Source organism: Aspergillus japonicus (genome assembly GCF_003184785.1).
Source record: "Aspergillus japonicus CBS 114.51 unplaced genomic scaffold BO86scaffold_2, whole genome shotgun sequence".
Taxonomy (NCBI): domain Eukaryota; kingdom Fungi; phylum Ascomycota; class Eurotiomycetes; order Eurotiales; family Aspergillaceae; genus Aspergillus; species Aspergillus japonicus.
In genome coordinates this window covers 1,310,819-1,328,838 of record NW_020291639.1, presented here as the reverse complement: position 1 = coordinate 1,328,838, position 18,020 = coordinate 1,310,819, and the positions used below count along the sequence as shown (strand labels likewise).

At 55.1% G+C, this 18,020-nt stretch overlaps 8 protein-coding genes across 8 annotated transcripts; 3 read left to right on the top strand and 5 right to left on the bottom strand.

The window, feature by feature from the left end:
- Positions 1 to 346: 346 nt before the first annotated feature.
- Positions 347 to 1,463, bottom strand: BO86DRAFT_385175 (mitochondrial 54S ribosomal protein mL40). Its single transcript, XM_025671048.1, has 2 exons — positions 1,174 to 1,463; positions 347 to 858 (listed from the first exon to the last, which is right to left on the bottom strand). Exons 1-2 carry the CDS (start codon positions 1,391 to 1,393, stop codon positions 509 to 511), a joined length of 570 nt encoding a protein of 189 aa, XP_025533087.1. The 5' UTR covers positions 1,394 to 1,463; the 3' UTR covers positions 347 to 508.
- Positions 1,464 to 1,661: 198 nt separating this feature from the next.
- On the bottom strand, positions 1,662 to 3,655 carry BO86DRAFT_385174 (RING finger domain protein). Its single transcript, XM_025671047.1, has one exon. It carries the CDS (start codon positions 3,468 to 3,470, stop codon positions 1,902 to 1,904), a length of 1,569 nt encoding a protein of 522 aa, XP_025533086.1. The 5' UTR covers positions 3,471 to 3,655; the 3' UTR covers positions 1,662 to 1,901.
- Positions 3,656 to 3,831: 176 nt separating this feature from the next.
- Positions 3,832 to 6,970, bottom strand: BO86DRAFT_329101 (acetolactate synthase catalytic subunit). The gene is made up of 5 exons (XM_025668664.1): positions 6,433 to 6,970; positions 6,241 to 6,339; positions 6,104 to 6,171; positions 4,357 to 6,042; positions 3,832 to 4,298 (listed from the first exon to the last, which is right to left on the bottom strand). The coding sequence occupies exons 1-5, from the start codon at positions 6,588 to 6,590 to the stop codon at positions 4,246 to 4,248; spliced, it is 2,064 nt and encodes a 687-aa protein (XP_025533085.1). The 5' UTR covers positions 6,591 to 6,970; the 3' UTR covers positions 3,832 to 4,245.
- A 1,046-nt stretch (positions 6,971 to 8,016) lies between these two features.
- On the bottom strand, positions 8,017 to 11,009 carry BO86DRAFT_444888 (Mcm10/DnaG-type zinc finger protein). Its single transcript, XM_025676410.1, has 2 exons — positions 10,652 to 11,009; positions 8,017 to 10,591 (listed from the first exon to the last, which is right to left on the bottom strand). Exons 1-2 carry the CDS (start codon positions 10,659 to 10,661, stop codon positions 8,091 to 8,093), a joined length of 2,511 nt encoding a protein of 836 aa, XP_025533084.1. The 5' UTR covers positions 10,662 to 11,009; the 3' UTR covers positions 8,017 to 8,090.
- Positions 11,010 to 11,230: 221 nt separating this feature from the next.
- Positions 11,231 to 12,873, top strand: BO86DRAFT_385170 (uncharacterized protein). Its single transcript, XM_025671046.1, has one exon. It carries the CDS (start codon positions 11,357 to 11,359, stop codon positions 12,749 to 12,751), a length of 1,395 nt encoding a protein of 464 aa, XP_025533083.1. The 5' UTR covers positions 11,231 to 11,356; the 3' UTR covers positions 12,752 to 12,873.
- Positions 12,874 to 13,361: 488 nt separating this feature from the next.
- BO86DRAFT_80147 (uncharacterized protein) lies at positions 13,362 to 15,038 on the bottom strand. Its single transcript, XM_025677696.1, has 2 exons — positions 14,177 to 15,038; positions 13,362 to 14,122 (listed from the first exon to the last, which is right to left on the bottom strand). The coding sequence occupies exons 1-2, from the start codon at positions 14,917 to 14,919 to the stop codon at positions 13,516 to 13,518; spliced, it is 1,350 nt and encodes a 449-aa protein (XP_025533082.1). The 5' UTR covers positions 14,920 to 15,038; the 3' UTR covers positions 13,362 to 13,515.
- Positions 15,039 to 15,479: 441 nt separating this feature from the next.
- BO86DRAFT_452787 (DASH complex subunit DUO1) lies at positions 15,480 to 16,675 on the top strand. Its single transcript, XM_025676950.1, has 2 exons — positions 15,480 to 16,041; positions 16,105 to 16,675. Exons 1-2 carry the CDS (start codon positions 15,754 to 15,756, stop codon positions 16,573 to 16,575), a joined length of 759 nt encoding a protein of 252 aa, XP_025533081.1. The 5' UTR covers positions 15,480 to 15,753; the 3' UTR covers positions 16,576 to 16,675.
- A 150-nt stretch (positions 16,676 to 16,825) lies between these two features.
- On the top strand, positions 16,826 to 17,951 carry BO86DRAFT_385167 (DUF4870 domain-containing protein). Its single transcript, XM_025671045.1, has 4 exons — positions 16,826 to 17,273; positions 17,354 to 17,396; positions 17,477 to 17,579; positions 17,667 to 17,951. The coding sequence occupies exons 1-4, from the start codon at positions 16,885 to 16,887 to the stop codon at positions 17,735 to 17,737; spliced, it is 606 nt and encodes a 201-aa protein (XP_025533080.1). The 5' UTR covers positions 16,826 to 16,884; the 3' UTR covers positions 17,738 to 17,951.
- Positions 17,952 to 18,020: the final 69 nt, after the last annotated feature.

Sequence of the window (18,020 nt, the reverse complement as noted above, 5' to 3'; positions counted from 1 at the left end):
TGAGAACCAAAAAGTGGACAGTATGTGAGAGAGAAAGTGTGTGGTGGGCTGTTGGTTGATCAACTTTGCATTTTCGGCGTTCGGGTGGCTTTATCTTTTGTTGTTGCAGTCTTGACCTCTGTTTCATACCCTTGGAGTCGACTGACATTACTTTCCTTGACGGGTTTACTCCGAGTCCATTCCTTTTGCGTGTCAGTGCGTGTCAGTGTGTCAGTGTGTCAGTGCTAGTGCAGTGTCCGTGCCTAGCGTTAAGCTATTTGATCTTCGAGGCAGTAAATACGAGTAGTTGTATGGATGTTTACCCTGCGAATGCAGACTACTGTACCCATGAAGTAAACAAGAGATACCAGATATGATAGAAGCAGGTACGTACTAATATACACGACAGAAGAACGACGATCTCACAACCAAAGCCAACCCAACCCCTCCCCACAAGCGAGGATAGATGTACTGTACTCTACACCGCCGAATCCACCCCCGGAAAGAACCTCCAATGCCCCCTTAAGATTTAATGGGATTTATTTTTCAAAGCCTTCCACTCATGATTCCACCCCTCCCGCGAGGGGCCCTCGGTCTGCAGGCGGGCGTACTCGATGGGGAACAAGTCCTTGAAGATGCCCGTCTTGATCATGCTCTTCCGGAACAGCTTGCCGCCGTCGCCGGCGCCGGTGCGCAGCTCCTCGCACGCGGCGCGCATCGCGTGCCACTGGCGCTCCAGCTCCAGCGTCTCGGCCCGCCGCCGCTGCGCCTGGTACAGGTGCCACGCGCGGTGGATCGTCCAGTGCCGCAGGAAGCGGGTGCGGCTGAAGCGGAGGGGGCGCGGGGTGAGGGGGTGGTGGAGGAAGTAGCGGATCATTGCTATCATCGTTGTTAGTATTTGGGGGAGGTGAAAGGAAGGGGGGGGGGATCCGGGGGTTCTCCCCGGATGGTATATTCTTTGCTCTGGATTGGGGGCGAGGTTGCTGGGGAGCTGAAAGGAAGGGGGGTCCGGGGGTTCTCCTCCGGGACGGGATATTGTGGTATTCTGGATTTTGAGGGGAGGGGTGTTTTTGCTGTGCTGGGCTGGGGATGTTTGGGAGTTTGAGGGGAGGATTGAGGTTGTGATTGTGCTTGTGAGGTATGGTGTATGGTGCATGGTGTGCGGTGGTCATTGGCGAACGGCAGGGGACGTACTGATTCGCTTGTCCCGCGCGGGACCGGCGTTCTTGCGCTTGGCCATTGCGCTCGTCGTCGAGAATTGTCTGCTGCTGTTGCTGTTGCTGTTGCTGCTGCTGCTACCATTGACCCGGCTGAGGGCGGCGGCGGCGGCGGCCGGGCGGGAGGCAGTCTGCGACAAGGGGATGCGGAAGACGTTCGCCAGCGAGGCGAGAACGGGGGAGAGTGCGGTGCGCATCTTGCGGGGCGTGGCGTGGCGGAGGCAGGGTGGTGCCGTGATACTTCGCCGCGATGTTGAGGGAGTGAAGGGCAGATTGTTTCGGGGAAAGAAAGTATCTCGCCCGGCGGAAAGTTTGGGGGTGCCGTGCGGTGCGGATCAGCCGCGCGCTTAGGTGGATGATTAAGCGCCCCGCCCGGGGGCTCTAGTTAGTTACCGTCGATGTATATGCACTGTAACTATGTGCAATAGACTGGGGAGGTATAACGAATTACAGTTTTAGGCATAATGTGACAGAGTTTCAATCGCATTTAAGTGCTAGATGGCTGATTGCTAAGTGCATCCTTGGAAAAATATGTGCCCGCCTTTTTGTCCAAAGAACGTAGTCGCAGAGTCGGAGAGTCGGAGTCGCAAACGAAACGAAAAAGTGTATCATGAATAATCATCCCATTCCCCAGAACAAAACGCCTCATGAAGTGCATATCCCAAGACAGTTGTGCGTGTGTGCGTGCGTACTAAGTGCTCAGTGCTAAGTGCTGTTGTTTGCCCTGCTGCTCGCCCGGAGATGCTTCTTGGATCGGTCGTAGTTGAGCACCTTGCGACGACGATGGGTCTGCGCCAACTTCCACCGGCAGTAGAGCACCAAGGCATCCTTGAGGAGCACAAACACACAGCCTCCCACGACGCTGCGGCCCCAGCGCGTCTGCAACAGGCCCGGTCGACCGGCCGTGGAAGGCGTTGTCCACGAGCTCGGCAGCACATGTTTGAGCAACCCTCCCATCGACGCGGAGATAGCCGGGAAAGCCAGCGCCCCGAGAATCAGATCGGCCAGGTTCGTCGTCTCATGAACTAAATCATTCCGCCGGCCCAGGCCCAGCCCCTGTCCTCCTGCGCCGCCAGCGTTGTTCTGCGCACCCTGTTGCTGCTGTCCATCACCACCTTGTCCACCGTTAAACTCAAACAGTCCCTGGGCCCCGTCCTCGTCCCCTCTCATGCCCACCTGCAACTCGAAGTCGATCTCCATCAGCACCCGCCCGTTATCATCATCATCATCGACCGGTTCCGCTTCGTCGGGGATCGGCTCCGGATGGTTCGGCGGCGCATTGTCATCGAGCTCGTTGACATCCGCCTGCCGCGGCTGCACCTCCATGATCCACTTCTTCTCCAGCTTCCCGAACATCCGGCTATACAGCAGCGAATACAGTCGCTTGACATACGGCAGCGCCGCGAAGGTCGCCGCCGGCGTGGGCGGCCAGATGTCCGTAGCGGCCGGCTCGATGACCGGCTGATGCGTGACCAGCAATAGAAAGGGGATCGCGGCGAGCAAACTCTCCGAGTACCGCGTGCGGGTCAGGACCAGACACATAGGGATCAGGGGCAGACCCAAATTCAGGCCGGCGTTCCACGAGCCATCGATCGACTCCTCCAGCAGATGCCGGGCCTCCTCGGTGCCGAACACAAAGTACATCGAGTAGACGCCGTGCACGCAGCAGCCCGCCCACACGGTGCCGGCCAGGGTGAATACCATGCCCGGGAGCACGAGCCGGCCGGCCACCCGCTCGCACAGCCGCACGAGATCCACGATGTAGCTGCGCGGCCGCGACACGACGATCTCCGTCTTGCACTGCGGGCAGACCATCTTCGCGCTGAAGCCATTGCGTTTGCGCGACCGCGGGTTCTCCATGTCCGCCAGCCAGTCGAGGAGGCAGGCTTCGTGCGCGGTCAGGGCGCACGGGCACGGCGAGCGCCACTCCGAGTTGAGCGGCGTGTCTTCGGTCTCGTCCGCGTAGCAGATCCAGCATTTGCGCGGTTCGTCGTCGGGCGTGGCGGGTGGTGATGATGATGACCGGTCGACCAGGGTGGACTTGTCCGCTGTCGGTGGTTCGGTCGTGACGGTCTCGGTGGTGGGGGACGATTGGCAGTTGAGGAGCACCGTTTCGTCGACGGCTCCGCTGTCGCCGGTGTTCGTACTGGTGTTGCTACTCGTATTTGTTGACTCGTTCGTCGTCGTCGTGCTTTCGGTCTGGTGGGTTGATGTCATACCAGCGTCGGAGAGTTGAACCCTGCCAGCGGCTGGAGAACCTGAAGCAGAGGCCATGGTGAGGTATCGGGACTATGTATGTGAAGTAGAGTGAAGATATGTGTACGTTAAGTAGATGAGCGCGGCATAGTGCGAAGTGTGGAAAAATAAACTGAAAGTCGGCGGTGGGGGAGGGGGGAAGAACTAAAGAATGGTGAAGACAAGAGGCGGGCAAGCAGCCAGCCCTATTAGCAAGAAAGAGGTAGACTACTGGCGGAGGACGGAGGGACTTCGGATAAGAACCGCGGCTGTGAAGATTGCCAAAAATGGACATGGCCCTCCCAACTGTCTGCACGTGACATGACTCCATGGCTTACTGGCCTAGAGCCCATTACTTCTCTCGATTTTATCTTCACCCCGAAACAAACTCTTTTTCAATGCCTCCATGGTATTTCCAAGTCATAAAGATTACAGCAGCAAAAGGATTATATACAAGAGAGGTCCCAAAAGAACTAAACGAGGCAACTTTTTCTGGCAAACCATAATGCGATTGAGAACATGCCCAGAAAAGAAAAGGATGACTTTGGCGGTGATCGAGCCACGCAGAGGAGCAGCTGCACTCCCCGCAGAATACTCGATCGCGCCCAGTGAACGATGCTGCTTTACTGTCGTTCACCGTCCCCGGCTCCAAGCGAGTCGGGTGATCAGTGTCGGGTGGGCGCAGAAAAGCACCCGCGAGCGTTTTTAGAACCCGCCAGAAACGCCGTGGATATCAACAGATCATGGGTCGAGGGCACTTTTGCAAGAAGAAAACTAAGATCGTCGTAACGCTTCGCTGAATCAGCTCCGTCGCTTACATGGGAGCACCACGCTTGCGCATGAGAGCCTTCCGGTCCTTCTCCTTGGCTGCAAAGTCATAAATATCAGCATTTGTAGTCACATTCATCGGGAAAAGATGGCATACCTTCGTCGTAAACAAGGAACTCGTGCAGAGCACAGCCGGCCGGCACCATAGGCAGGACAGGCACCTTGCGGTCAGTGATCACCTCCAGGAGAGCGGGGCCATCGTGCTCAATCAGCCACTTGAGCTTGGCCTCGACCTCAGAGGGCTTGGAGCACCGCTGAGCGGCAACACCCATAGCCTCGGCCAAGGGGACGAAGTTAGGGTTCTTCTGGTGGGTGTGGGAGTAGCGGTCCTCGTAGAACAGGTTCTGCCACTGCGTAACCATACCCTGCTCATCATTGTTCAGGAGCAGGACCTTGACACCGATGTTGAACTGGTTGGCAGTGGACAGCTCAGTCAGGGTCATGTTGAAGGAAGCATCACCGTCAATGTCAACGACGAGAGCGTCGGGGCGAGCGACCTTAGCACCGATAGCGGCGGGAAGACCGTAGCCCATGGTACCGAGACCACCAGAGGTGATCATGGTACGAGGCTGGCGCCAGCGGAAGTGCTGAGCAGCCCACATCTGATGCTGACCCACACCGGTCGTGATGACAGTCTTATCCTTCATGTGAGCAGTAAGGTCACTGAGCTTCTCAATCACAGCCTGGGGCTTGATCGGGCCCTCCTCGGTCTGCTTCTCATACAGGGAGAAGGGGAACCGAGCCTTCCAATCGTTGATCTGCTCGAACCACTCCTTGCGCTCGGGCACAGCTTCGATCTGGGGAAGGAGGAGGCGGATGTTGTCCGCACAGTCACCCTCAACAGCTTCGTTGGCCTGAACCACCTTGTTGATGTTCTTGGGCATGATTTCGAAGTGCACGATACCACCGCGGTTCTCAGCGGCGGCCAGCTTGGCTTGAGGAGCGAACTTTGAAATGTTACCAGTGACACGGTCATCGAAACGAGCACCAATGGCGATGATCAAATCAGCCTCCTGCATGGCCATGTTGGCATAAGCCGAACCGTGCATACCCAGCATGTGCAGGGCCTTGGGGTCCAGTTCGTCGAATCCACCCAGACCCTGGAGAGTAGTAGTGACAGGAATGCAAGCCTTGTCAGCCAGCTCCTTCAGAACCTCCGGGCCATCAGGGCGAGCGAGCAGACCCTGACCAACGTACAGGACGGGCTTCTTGGCCATGTTGACCAGGCGGGCGACGCGACCAATAGTGCCCTTGAGCTGCTGCATGCTCACTTCGCGGGCAGCCACGCTGGCAGCGCTGGGCAGAGCCGGAAGGGTGCTGTTCATGGGAATAGACTTGCGGAGGATGCCGGCGGTGATATCCTTGGGCAGATCAACGAGGACAGGTCCGGGGCGGCCACTGGTGGCGATTTCGAAGGCTTCCTGGATACGGCGAGGGAGTTCGGCAACAGACTTGACCATCACGTTCCACTTGGTGCAAGCGCGGGAGATTCCGATCACGTCGGCTTCCTGGAAGGAGTCGGTTCCGATCAGGCTAGTCGGGACCTGACCACAGAAGACAACCATGGGAGTTCCGTCCGAAAGAGCGTCCTGCATCGGGGTAATCACGTTGGTGGCACCGGGACCGGAAGTAACGAGGACGACACCGGGCTTGCCAGAGGCACGGGCATAGCCCTCGGCCATGTGACCAGCGCCCTGCTCATGTTTGGGGAGGATGAAATCGAAGTGCTTGGAGTTGTAGATGGCATCGAAAACGGGGAGAATGGCACCTCCAGGGTAGCCGACTGTCGACAGTGGGTCAATCCTGATACCTTCACCGAGAAGGGGGAAGAAGGCATGACTCACAGACGTGCTTGACGCCAAGACGCAGCATCATCTCGTGGAAAATCTCACCACCGCTGAGACCGACGAAACTGTGTGGGCACAAAGGGCCCGGTCAGCGCCATGATCGCAGTGAAGGGGGAACGGTGGAAATAACGTACGAGTCGTCCAGCTCGGGAACCTGGCGGTTTTGGAGTGGCGAGACTTCATTGCGGTGAGGTTCTTGGTTGAACGCAGGGCTGGGGATAGGTCTCGAACTCCTGCGCAATTGAGGACCAAATTAGTATTGCGAATGGACTGGTAGCAGAAACCCCGATTGCGACTGGGGGGGGATAGGGGGGAGCAACACATACGAGGCCGTGGCGGCAGCAGTGCTCTGGGATCTTTTCTGTGTCGCAGCGAAGCGGTGGGGCGAGGCAGCGGCGGTGGTAAAAGTCCTTCTGCCAGAGGTGAGGTATCTCTGATAATGCAGAGTGCGCAGAGCGCTTTTTGACGGTCTCAGGGGCATCATCTTGACGGCGGATGAGTGCCAAACCGGGTGGAAATAAGATTGAGAGACGAAGCTCACAACGAAGAATGGAAAAACGGGGAAAAGAGAGAGGGAAGAGGAAGCGTAACCTTAAGGCAAGGGCAAGAGAGCGAGAAAGACTCAGACTTGCCTAAGTCGGGGATCGTCCCTCTTTGCCTCCTAACCAGTTTGGGGTTTAGTGCCGGCACCAGCCCATAATCTGGGGCTCCTCATTGGTTTCGAACCGGCCCGGGGCTCCGATCATCGGCCTCCTTCTTCAACCCAGAGAGGCAGTTGGAAGTAAGAGCCTGAAGCAAGCATGGTAGTAACTAAATCTTTCTATGAGTTTTTTGTTGGAATGTTGGTTCAGTCTCTTCTCTGATTTGGATCACTGCGGTTCTACACTGCACATCCTGTCAGTCAGGGAAAGCAATGAGCTGATCCGATGCCTGTGTCCCAGTGAGTCAACTTTGACAGGAGTGGCAATCCTGTCGGCGGTCGAGCTGGCAATGTCACATGAATGCAAGTACTGTACTAGGTCGCTATGACCATGGTAGGAAAATCCGAGATCGAGATGGCTGCACGATGATGATGATGCCGGGTGGTAACGACGGCAGCACACTACACCCTCTCATCCGGACAATGGTCACAGTGTCAAGAGCTTATCGATCTACTGTGGGTTCCTTTTCCGTCTAGAAGCATGCAATGGATGTTTAAGTTCTTCGGCCATCGTCACCCGCAGCATCATGCATCGACGCCCAAGACATCTTCACACGCAGGTGGTAAGTTATACTTAGCATGCTGACCACGGTTCCTTGCAGTATATACAGTTCAGTGTTCGTTTTGCTTTCATCTCTTCAATATATTTAAATGCTTACGGAATATACTATACACACACCGTGTGTTAGTATACCCATCCAAGCTGATTATAGAAGTATACTTCCGACCATCAATCGGCTAGGGTACTACACAATTCGATCTCTGTAAACTGCATACAGTCTTCCAGTGATAATAATATAGTTTCTGGCTACCATACGCAGCAAGATATATACCGATGTAGTCGCAACAATAGAATAGCACCCAAGAAATATATTCATAGCATGGGGCTTACTACTACCTGATCATATATGATATCGAGGATGAAATATATCACAAGCCACCTGAAAAGCCACTTTGAGACCTCGCTGAGGATCAAACCACGCCCTCTTAATCCATTGCCATGACACAACATGAGTATAAAGAGGTTGAATGTAGCCTAAGCACCAAGCTTCAAGAGAAAGGTTCTTACGGCGGCCAGAGGAGAACGAGCTCTAGTGCTAAGACTCCTTCATAGTGAGTCATAGACAATGCTACTCAAATAATGACACAAATACAACACTTATCAACATGTATCTGGAATCGGTCAATGGGGTATCTAACATTATTATCTCGTTCTGATTCTTTTTCTCGTGTTGACAATGTATAGGGTGCCTGTTTTTCTCTCTTGGTTCTGATTCAATTCGTTCAGATGATGTCCAATTCATCGTCGTCATCATGATCGTTCGTGGATACCATTTCAAATTTCCCGCCCAAACTGTCCCTCCCAGCCTCCTTGATACCATGAGAGGTGATGAAGCGAGTTTTCTTGACTGCACTGCTGCCGTGCGATCTGTCACTGCCACCGCCGTCGTGTGCGCGTTTCAAAGGGCTGAGGTTGACGGCTGCTGCTTTGCGCAGACTGGCAAGGTTAAGGGTGGCAACTGCTGAGTCCTTGTCACCGGCCTTGCGCGGCTGGCTTTTGGAGGCGTCGCTGAGACGCGAAGCAGGAACAACATGGTCATTACCTCGAGCACGGAGGTACTCTGCCCCTACGCCGCTGGTCCGGGTGATGAGCTTTTCAGTGATATCTTTCTCGCGTTGCTTATCTGCAAGGCGTTTGCGGAAACGCTCCTCTTTGCTGTCTCTCCCACGTCCCATTCGGCCTGCGGCGATGAAAGGGTCGTCCGTGTCAGCGTCGATCAGGCTAGCTGCAGACTGGCCCAGGGAATGCTGGTGACGGTGAACACTTCCACTACCTAGGCCACCTCTATTGAAAGTCTTCGGCGCAGGCGCGACATAGAATACGGACTGTGATCCGCTGTCATATTGAGCGCCAGCCGGTTTGAGTCCGTTACGTGGCCCAGGTCGTTTCACACCGTCATGGCCGCCGCCCGCGAAGTAACCAGTACGGGAGCCAGAACGTCCGCCGGGCCCGTACATGCCTGGTCCATTGTTCACCCCCATCCGCCCAGCTTGGGTTTTGCGGACTTGCAGATCAACGTGAAAATCACAGAACTCAGTCTTGCGTCCATCGACCCATGCATGACACGTCTTGCCATCTTTTCTGGTGGCTTTGCAGAATCCCAAATCCTGAGCGTACCCGACCTCGAGAACGGTGTCATCGGAGGAAGAGATGGCGAGGCTGAATTTGTTGGTATCTAACTTGTTTTTGGGTGGTGGCATTATCGTAGGGTTCAGAATGGCAACTAGAATCCCCTCAGAGAGCCGGTAGTATCGCGGGAAGGCAGTTTCGAAAAGGAAAAGATCTATAGTCCATTTGAGGTCGGTCAGGGTGATAACCATGTATGAGTTGGTGTTGTTGAGGCCGTCGTCGAAGGGGTCGGCCTCCTTCTGCGAGACATTCTTCTGCGATTTGACCTGTCTGGGCTCGGACTTGGAGGCTACGATACCGAAAACCACGTAGTCTGTGTCGATGTCTTCCGGTAGTTCGAAGTTCGGTCCTTTGATGGTTCGAAGAAGATCCGGAATACGGAGAACCTTCTTGTCCTTGAGCGTCCGCGTGACAAATGAATGGGGCAGAATCCGATTCGACAAGTGCAAGCCAGAGAATGCTTCAAATTTCGATGAATCACCACCGTTCTCGCCCTGGGAATCATCTGTAGCGCTGTGCTGGGAGCTCCCAAGCAAAGAGGCATGTGCTTGAGATTCCGACTTGAGGTTTCGCCTGTGCAAGTACGGTGTTGACTCCTTGTGTTCCGCATCGCTGTCCTGAGGCCGTACACTTTGGAGGGTCTGGCTCCGTTTCAGGGATGGCTTGAGCCTGCCATATGACCGCAGAACGTCTTCCCGACTGAAGCTTTCGGCCTGCCTGCTGCGTACGGGTGACCGTGGTGTTTCGTCTTTCCGCGCTTCCGCAGCCGCTTTCAACGCGTCGACTTCATTTTTGTCAATGTGAAACGCCGTGCTCCGGCTGGCTTGAATGCGCTCAGCCCGTTCAACTCGATCCTTGCGGGCTTTTTCCTCCGAGCGACTCTCGGCCATGCGCTCGCTGAAGCTCTTCGGGCGGCCGTGTTCGTGATCCGCAGTGACTGTCTGTAGAAGCTTGTTCGAGTGTGAGACATAGCCGTCGCGACCCGTCGATGTCCTATTGCCATTCGTCGCAAGCGACTGGCCAGTGCTTCTCGAACTTGGAGGTCGCTTCAGAGACACGTCCCTTGATTTGAGACCTTTATCGATACCCAAGATAAATCTCCGCGGGGATACTGGATCCGCCGGGGCTGTTGGCCGTCGTGTCGGCGATAGCGGAACTTGCACGTCGTCCAGGGAGGTGTCGTGTTGGATCCTCCGTTCAATCCTGCTTCTAGAGACGTGGGCTTGTGACTGCGATGAGTACCTCACTGCCGACGAAGGTCGGACAAGAGCACTGTCTCCGTTGTGTGCGGCTTGTGCTGGAGACCCGGACTTTGCACGACTCTTCTGAAGCTGTTTCAGCTTGAGGCGAGCCTCAATGGCGGCCAGTTTCAGCTTCAATGTCTCCTCATCCTCATCCTCATCTTCGTCGTCGTCCATGCCGTCGCTCAGGAGCTGTGCTGCCTTGGATCGTAAATCGGGGGTGGTGACGGAGCGCTTCAATGGCGAGCCGGGGTTTCCCTGACGACGCTGCAGTTCTTCAAGGCGTTTGCGGCCACTCGGACTACTCAAAAGAGCCTCCCGCGGTGATTTCGGCGGCCATGGTATATCGACCACTGCGGCGCAATTGAACATTAGCACTATGTCACGAGATGGGGCAGAGAGTCTGTACTCACTGCTGGTCATTAGCACACGCTAGCTATATAAATTCGAGAAGAGCAATTGACGGAAGGGCGGTATGCAGTAAGAGGCGAAGAGGGTATTTTGCAATTGTTAGCCGCGTTCGCGACAGCTTGCCATGTTCAGGTGAATGAAGGGATGCGGGGAAAAGACGATCGGAGCAGATGGGATTGTCGCGTCGTATCGAGTCGAGTCGAGTCGAGTCGAATCGAGTAAAAATACAGGTGTGCTGTAGGCGTGGTAGAACTCCCTCAACCACGGTCCATCTCCACTGACAACAACAACAAAGAAGAGACGAAGGGGGGCTGCAATGGGCGCCGACTAATCGAGGACATGCATAAGATGAAACGCAAGGGAAGGGAAGGATCGAATGAACGAAGCAATGACATTCTGCCACTGCATTTCAACTCCTCTCATGTTAACTTAACTTTAACCGCCGTGGGCGGATTGTGAGGTTCCTTTCTGATTGGTTCGCGCGTCGTCGCGTCGGCTGGCCTGGCCGAGAAGGTCGGACGCGTTGAGCACTTCCGGGCTGCGCTTCAATTGACTTCAATCTACGGAGTACAAAGTACAAAGTACAGTACTCCTCTTCAACATCAAACAAAAGCAATTCTGTGATATCCGCAATGCTACCGCTTGTCGCTGCTTAAATAACTCATTCACGCCCCATTCCCCCCACAAAAACCAACACAACCCTCGCAATGCCGCGCACTCGATCCTCCGCTCCCTCCGAGCCACCACCGCAGTCGGCGTCAGCGTCTCCTCCATCAGAGTCCGAACAACAACCCAAACAGCCTCCAATTCCAACCAAGCCCAGCAAAACATTCATCCTGCCCTCCACAGCCAGCTCCGAAGCCCGCTTCCTCACCCTCCCCAATCCCCAAACCAGCGAGCTCACCCGCTACTTCTTCTGCCCGCAACAGGGCGTCTACGAATTCACCACCATCACCTCCACGGCGCCCGCGGCACGAAGCATTCTCTTTGCACGCAACAACTCCACAACCCCCCACCCTACGAACACCGCAACGTCATCATCATCATCCTCGCCCGACGACAACACCACTGACACCTTACCCTTCCAACCTCAAGAGCCAGCGCCGCGCGCCCCTCCATCCCTAATCTCGCAGGACGCATCCATCCACCTCGCCACGCCCCTCGACTTCATCTTCTTCCTCATCCCCCTCCTGACCACCGCCAAAGCCACCCTCTACCAGCCCCTGGACGACATCATCGACTCCATCCAGGACGAACTCGCCCCGCACCTGCGCCATGTCCTCTACACCGAGCCCTTCCGCGCGACCATCCACGCCCGCGCCGCCGCGATCTGCGACGCCGTCGAAGCCGGCGACGAGAAGCTGTTCCGCTTCAGCGAGAAGAAGCTGCTGATGGAGCTGATGACGAAAGCGGAGAGGATCCTTGCGGTGCACGAGGGCAAACTGCCCCCGAGCCTGGAGGAGCGGTTTGTGCGGAGCGAGCTGGCGATGCCGTTGATGGGGGTGAAGAAGAGCAACCCGTCCTCCGCCGTGACGGTGGAGGTCGTTGTGCCGAACGGCGGCACGAATGGGGAGAATAAAGAGAATGAGGTCGAAAACGGCAAAAGGGAGGAGGCCCCGGTAGCAGCCGAGGCTTCGATACCGACGACGACGACCGCGGGTCCAGAAGAAGAAGAACTGCTCCCCGAAGGTCCGTCGACCCCCGATGGCGTGGCGGAGCTGCTGCGCATCTCGACCGCGTTGACTTTCCTCAAGGAGTCATACCTGTCCAAGGAGATGGGGGCCAGGATCGATGCGATGCTGGCTGCCCCCGACGCGCCGCGGGACTTCCGGCCCATGCGGGAGCATCTCGAGCTCGTTGCGAAATTGAGGAAGGAGGCCCTGGCGGCGCGGTCGCTGGGGGATTTCAGTCGCAAACGCAGTGCTGAGGACGAAGAGGCGGCGGAATCGCGGGCGGAGAAGAAGAGGCGGCAGGAGGAAGAGGAGAAGAAGAAGAAGGCCGGCGAGTCCAGAGGCGTAAGGGACTTGAAGAAGGTCAATACCACCGGGATGAAGAAAATGAGTGATTTCTTCGGAAAAGCGGCAGCAAAAAAGAAGGCCTGATTTGGCTGTTTGTTGGTTTCTTCTTGATGGCATTTGGGGGCGGGCGTTCACTGGATCGGGGATTGGTGTATGTCATTTATGGGTCATTTGTAGAACGGCGTGCCGTGTATTACGAAAATCGCATGACATGTAGAATCGGAAGGGTGAAGAGATACTTGACCACGAAATACGAAGACGGCGGAGAATTGAAGACATGTTCATCGTTTGGTATTCAATTTGATTGGATATCTAAGGGGAGACCAAGACAGAACCTAGCACGTCCCTCAAGCTAAACTAGTGATCTACCTAAGGTGAGTGAGAGTGAGCAGGAGAGCCCGAAAAAGCAGGTGGGGGAATCATAGACATCGTAGCAGCGATCAATGATTCGGTCCAAGTGCAAGAAGAGAATCGAGAAGAGAAGATAGAAAGGAGAACAACGCCAACCATATGTGCTTCGCCAAACCCAGCCATTTCCATCCCGCTTTAACCCGCATCCCATAGAGCTGCTATCCTCCCTTATCGCGAGTGTCGGTCTCATAATCATGTGAGTTTGGTACGTGCTGTGTGAGCCAGACATCGGCAGGATAGTCGAATGCATCGATCGAAGTAAACAAAGAGAGAAAGAGCCTAGAACGCTAGAACACGCAGTGAGGTAAAGATCAGAAAAGGAAAACTGGAAGACAGATTCGGAAAACACCGTATGACTCCTTTGCTTGAGTTGGTAAGATCGATAAAAGTTGAGCTTCATCCTCAGTGGTATTATGTCGGTCACCCTAGCCTTGTCATCATGATATCGACGTAGTTGCGCGATTGCTGCGGGTCTTCTTCTGAACGGGCCCAGGACTGGCAGCAGCGTCCGCGTCACGCTTCTTCGCCTTGGTACCAACCACGGGAGGAGCTTGCTTGCTTCGAAGCCAGCCGTCGAAGGGACTAACGCGCTTTCTTTTGGTTTCGGAGCCCGGGGTAGACGGGGTTTCGCTCTTCTCTTTGCTATCTCGCTTGATTCGAGAGCGCAGGGAACGTTCTGTGCCGCCAGGAGATGAAGGGGAAGCTGCGGTAGTCCGGAGAGGTGTGACACAGCGCTGCAGCATGTCGAGATCGAGGTCGGCATTGTCTGTCTCTTCAGCCTCAACATCAAGTAGATGATCCTCAATATCTGTAGCTGCTTCTTCGTCCGCTTCACCCGTGCCATCCTGCTGTGCATCAGAAGCCGCAGAGCGGAAGAGCACGCGGGGTTTAATCGATGAGCGAGTGAGAGGTCGAAGCTTCGCGACCACAGATTCATCGATCAGATCTGGACGGGCCGCCAGCAAGCCCAGGTCATCATCGTCTTCGTCCTCGCCGCAGCTGTCAACGTCATCGGTGAACTTGCGGAACATTTTCTTGCCACGGCTGCAAGATAGAGTTAGAACATGCCAGACATAGTAGGAATAGAGTAGGACTTACAATACGTAGACCATGCCATCTTCACGCCTGACTGACTCCTCAACTTCCTTGTCACGGATCATCTCTTTGCGTCGGGAAGTGCGGGTGCCTGTGTTACTGCTGGGCTTCTTGTAGAACGGGTTTCCTTCACTCTTATCCAACTCTGGGACACGATCGCGAGAGTCGGTGTAAATCTTGATCTCCGTTCCGCTTTGGCCGAAATCCTCAGTGAAGCTATCTAGCGAAAACCCAGTATGTTTCTTGGACTTCTTCCGTGAGCTGGAACTGGGAGGCGGAGGGAAGAGAACTCTGGCGGTATTCCCAACATCTGCGACTGCCTTCTTCCGTGGCGTTTTTGCTGGTGTGGGCAGCATCCCTTCAGTGAGTGTGGGTCGAAGAAATTGTGGAGGACGAGTGTGAAAAGGCTCGGTGTTGAAAGGGTCGGAGTCGTCGAGAGTGGAGTGTGGTAGTGAATGTGTTCCAGTGAGCCGGCCCGCCTTTTGCTTCCGAGGGGAACTTTGGACAGAGCCTGGTGGTGACAGTGTCGCTGATTCCCGGGCGTCTTGCTTCTTTGGAAGCTTTGAGCTTGCGCGCGCAGGCGGAAAACCAGGCGGCGGCGTGGTCTGAGACTCTCTGGAAGCACGTTGACTGGCTAGTCTGGATGAATAACGCGTAGAATAAGGCTCATAGTGATCATATTTAGCACCATGTCGGGGGGTGGGAGGAATCCGTAGCGTGGAAGGCGGCGGTGGTGTTGTCGCCATTTTGTGTGAGAAGCGTGTATCCTAGGTGACGATATATAACCTCAAACAATCCCAGCTCCAAGCCAACAGAGAACGATCGCTGAATCGTGATGTAATTGATTCCAAGAGAGTCGCAAAGGATGGGTGTTGTGCAGGGTCCGTTCCAAGCCGTGGTGCAAGCAATCCAAGGGAGACAAAGGGAGGAAAACGCGCGACGACCGGGAAGCCGACTGCTTCTCCAACGCGAGTAACCAAGCCGGTCAAAACTGGACAGATAGGATCGGATGGGAGCGAAAGAATGGGTGATATACGTGATAGTCGGGGGGGTGGTGATTGTGGAGGTGACAGTTGGGTAATTCAATGGTGATTGTGGTGGTGGTGGTGGTGGTGGTGGTGGTAGCAGAGTTAGTGATTGAATGAAGAAAGGATGGGGAAGTTGGTAAAGGGAAGAGAACTTGGTTGGCTGGTTGGAGGGGGGAAATGCCGGTGGGCAGGCGGGTTTGGGCGCGAACTTGGAAGGGCGGAGGAGCAACGCCCGTGGTTGTGGAATGCTCTTGTTTCATTCCCAGCCACACCAAACCCATCTCCCGTTTGACTCGACAACCTTCGATCGAGGCTTCGACAAATCCCTAGTCTATGATCAGTGGCTGAACACGCCCCACGATTACTATCCGACGATCCGCGCCTTGTCATTTATCCATTGGTCACTTAGCTACGCGCTACAGACTCAATTAAATTCGAGTTTATCCTTTCTCGATCCGCCCCTCTCTGCACCTCCCACTTCCCCTCCGCCCATATCTTCCCCTCCTTCCCCTCCTTCACAGAATTACGGCATTTCGCAGCTTAGCAGATGATATGAATCTGCAATTATCTGACGATGAATCCGATGATCTCTGGAACTCGCCTTCCAAGCGTGGAAATAATCGATATGCCTCCAAAGCGGTCAAGGAGGAGAGCTTGTCCCCCGAACCGACAAAAGTGCCTGCCCATGATGATGGAGAGTATGATGATGGCGAGACGATGTTTGACCGCCAAGAGGCGCGTGAAGCCGCTTTGCGCAGCGAGCTAGAGAGCGTTCGTAAGATTAACCAAGTCATCGAGGGTCTCCTCGGGAGCCTTGACCGTGCCAAAGGGAACATGGATGTGAGTCTGGTGTCACTGCGTCATTGTTTAGAACTATAGTCATTGATTGTTAACTCAATGTAGACTGTTTCACGAACGCTCGACTCCGCTTCTACCCTCCTGAATACCTGGACCCGGATTCTCTCCCAGACCGAGCACAATCAGCGTTTGATCCTCAACCCGAACTGGCAAGGTGCAGTTCAAGATGTGGCCGACTCGGAACACGAGGAACTTCTCCGGCAGCAGGCTGCCGAGAGACGCGAACGAGAGCTTCAACAACAGCGCGAAGCTGCTGCCCGCAAGGCTGCGGAAGACGAGAGAAAGAGAGCCGCCGCTGCCAGCGCCAGAGGCACCCGCGGGTCGAGTTATGGAAGAGTGCGCAGTGGCTTGGGAAGAACTCCTGGCATCTCATACTCGGGCACACGACCTGGCGCCACACGGACAACGGCGTCCTCAACCACAACGGGGAGACCACCTACGATTAGTACGACACGTAGACCGGCTAGTGGGATTGCGAGGGGCTCGGGGATTGCGCGTGGGCGCGGCCGGGGCTAAAATGGTAAATATGGCATGACGATTGTGGATGAGACATGTATAGTATGAGACAAATGAAGGCGATACCCCTTATGAGAAGACAACTTTCGCAAAGCCAATCACTACGTGCCCTTTCTCCGTAGCACATATTCATGATGTAAACAAAAGATGTCGCGGGGGACGGATATTGTTGCCTAAGGCACCGAGCCGCATCACCGCCCCATACTAGTTAATTGCGATCCACTGCGATAAAGCTTCCATCACCGCCGATAAGCTTGCGCGACGTTGCCTGGCTTGCAACTTGACCATGGACTCATCCTCCTCAACACCATGAATTTTGCCCCTTACCAGGACGAATCGCCCGAGGTGGAACGTGCATTCTCCCCCTCGCTGGGCGAGGCGCACCGTACGAGACCCCCCAATATCCAGTCCCCGCGCGGCTCTCCAGCCCCTGGTCTTGCATCCCCCGGCCTGCCATCCCCGAGCCACTTCGCCGGTGGTGCAGGTGCAGGTGCAGGTGCAGGCAATGTCAACAACACCAGCGGCCACGGAAACACGGGCTTTGGGAATGACCTCGAGGGCGGCCGGTTGAGCCTCGGCGCCTTCGACACCAGTCTCCCCATCCGCATGGACGTCGAAGCAATGCTGGCATATCTGCTTCTGCCTCCCGCCGGTGGTGTTTTTCTCCTTTTGGTGGAGCACAAGAGCGACTACGTACGGTACGTTATATGCCGGCCACGCCAGACATCGGCCAATCCTATACTTCAGCGTCTTAGTCCTGCTGCTAACTGGGATCTAGATTCCATGCATGGCAGTCGAGCATGCTCTTCACCGTCATGTTTGTAAGTCTTTCCTTCTTAAACTTATTGCAACCCGTACTCCAGCCCATACGAGGAGGCCATGGGCTCACCACTTTCCCCAGATCATCCACCTTATCTGCTCCGGGTCAAGTTTTCTATCCTGGCTCTTGTTCGTCGGCGATCTTGCGATGATCGGGTTCTTGAGCATGCGTGCTTATCGCGATGGTAGGGCCGGCTCTTCTCTCCCTCTCTCTTGTTGACCGGGTTCTGCGGTTATCACGCACGTGCTGACATCTGTTTCCCCCGCCACAGTTGATACGCTCGATCACTTCGAGGTCCCTATCTTTGGCCGCCTGGCTAACTCCTTTGTCGATGACGAATAAAACCTAATCTTAGTTGTGGCGAAACCTGCAGAGGTGTTCATTCGATGCGCTGGATGGGAGTCGGGTCGTCGTGCCGTGCATCCCCCTTGTTGAACTCTCGGGAGGTTCTCAGATTGAGTAGAGCTCTTTCCTTGTACAGTGCCGGGTCGAGAACATAATCCATAAGTTCCAGCGTGCATATATCTTAGCTTTCCGGGTTATCATTTGTATGCTGTATATGTTTATCCACTACGTTTATCCCGCCAGATATATACTTGGCTAGGTTGATTTCACTCCTCGATAT

Excerpts from the sequence above, each read along its gene's own strand:
- BO86DRAFT_385175 (XM_025671048.1), bottom strand. The coding sequence starts at position 1,393 with ATGCGCACCGCACTCTCCCCCGTTCTCGCCTCGCTGGCGAACGTCTTC. Across the intron at positions 859-1,173 it reads CGCGCGGGACAAGCGAATCA|CAATGATCCGCTACTTCCTC; the intron begins GTACGTCCCCTG and ends CAACGATGATAG.
- BO86DRAFT_385174 (XM_025671047.1), bottom strand. The coding sequence starts at position 3,470 with ATGGCCTCTGCTTCAGGTTCTCCAGCCGCTGGCAGGGTTCAACTCTCC.
- BO86DRAFT_329101 (XM_025668664.1), bottom strand. The coding sequence starts at position 6,590 with ATGATGCCCCTGAGACCGTCAAAAAGCGCTCTGCGCACTCTGCATTAT. Across the intron at positions 6,340-6,432 it reads ACTGCTGCCGCCACGGCCTC|GAGTTCGAGACCTATCCCCA; the intron begins GTATGTGTTGCT and ends TCAATTGCGCAG. Across the intron at positions 6,172-6,240 it reads GTTCCCGAGCTGGACGACTC|TTTCGTCGGTCTCAGCGGTG; the intron begins GTACGTTATTTC and ends GTGCCCACACAG.
- BO86DRAFT_385170 (XM_025671046.1), top strand. The coding sequence starts at position 11,357 with ATGCCGCGCACTCGATCCTCCGCTCCCTCCGAGCCACCACCGCAGTCG.
- BO86DRAFT_80147 (XM_025677696.1), bottom strand. The coding sequence starts at position 14,919 with ATGGCGACAACACCACCGCCGCCTTCCACGCTACGGATTCCTCCCACC. Across the intron at positions 14,123-14,176 it reads GATGGCATGGTCTACGTATT|CCGTGGCAAGAAAATGTTCC; the intron begins GTAAGTCCTACT and ends TCTATCTTGCAG.
- BO86DRAFT_452787 (XM_025676950.1), top strand. The coding sequence starts at position 15,754 with ATGAATCTGCAATTATCTGACGATGAATCCGATGATCTCTGGAACTCG. Across the intron at positions 16,042-16,104 it reads GTGCCAAAGGGAACATGGAT|ACTGTTTCACGAACGCTCGA; the intron begins GTGAGTCTGGTG and ends AACTCAATGTAG.
- BO86DRAFT_385167 (XM_025671045.1), top strand. The coding sequence starts at position 16,885 with ATGAATTTTGCCCCTTACCAGGACGAATCGCCCGAGGTGGAACGTGCA. Across the intron at positions 17,274-17,353 it reads CACAAGAGCGACTACGTACG|ATTCCATGCATGGCAGTCGA; the intron begins GTACGTTATATG and ends ACTGGGATCTAG. Across the intron at positions 17,397-17,476 it reads TGCTCTTCACCGTCATGTTT|ATCATCCACCTTATCTGCTC; the intron begins GTAAGTCTTTCC and ends CACTTTCCCCAG.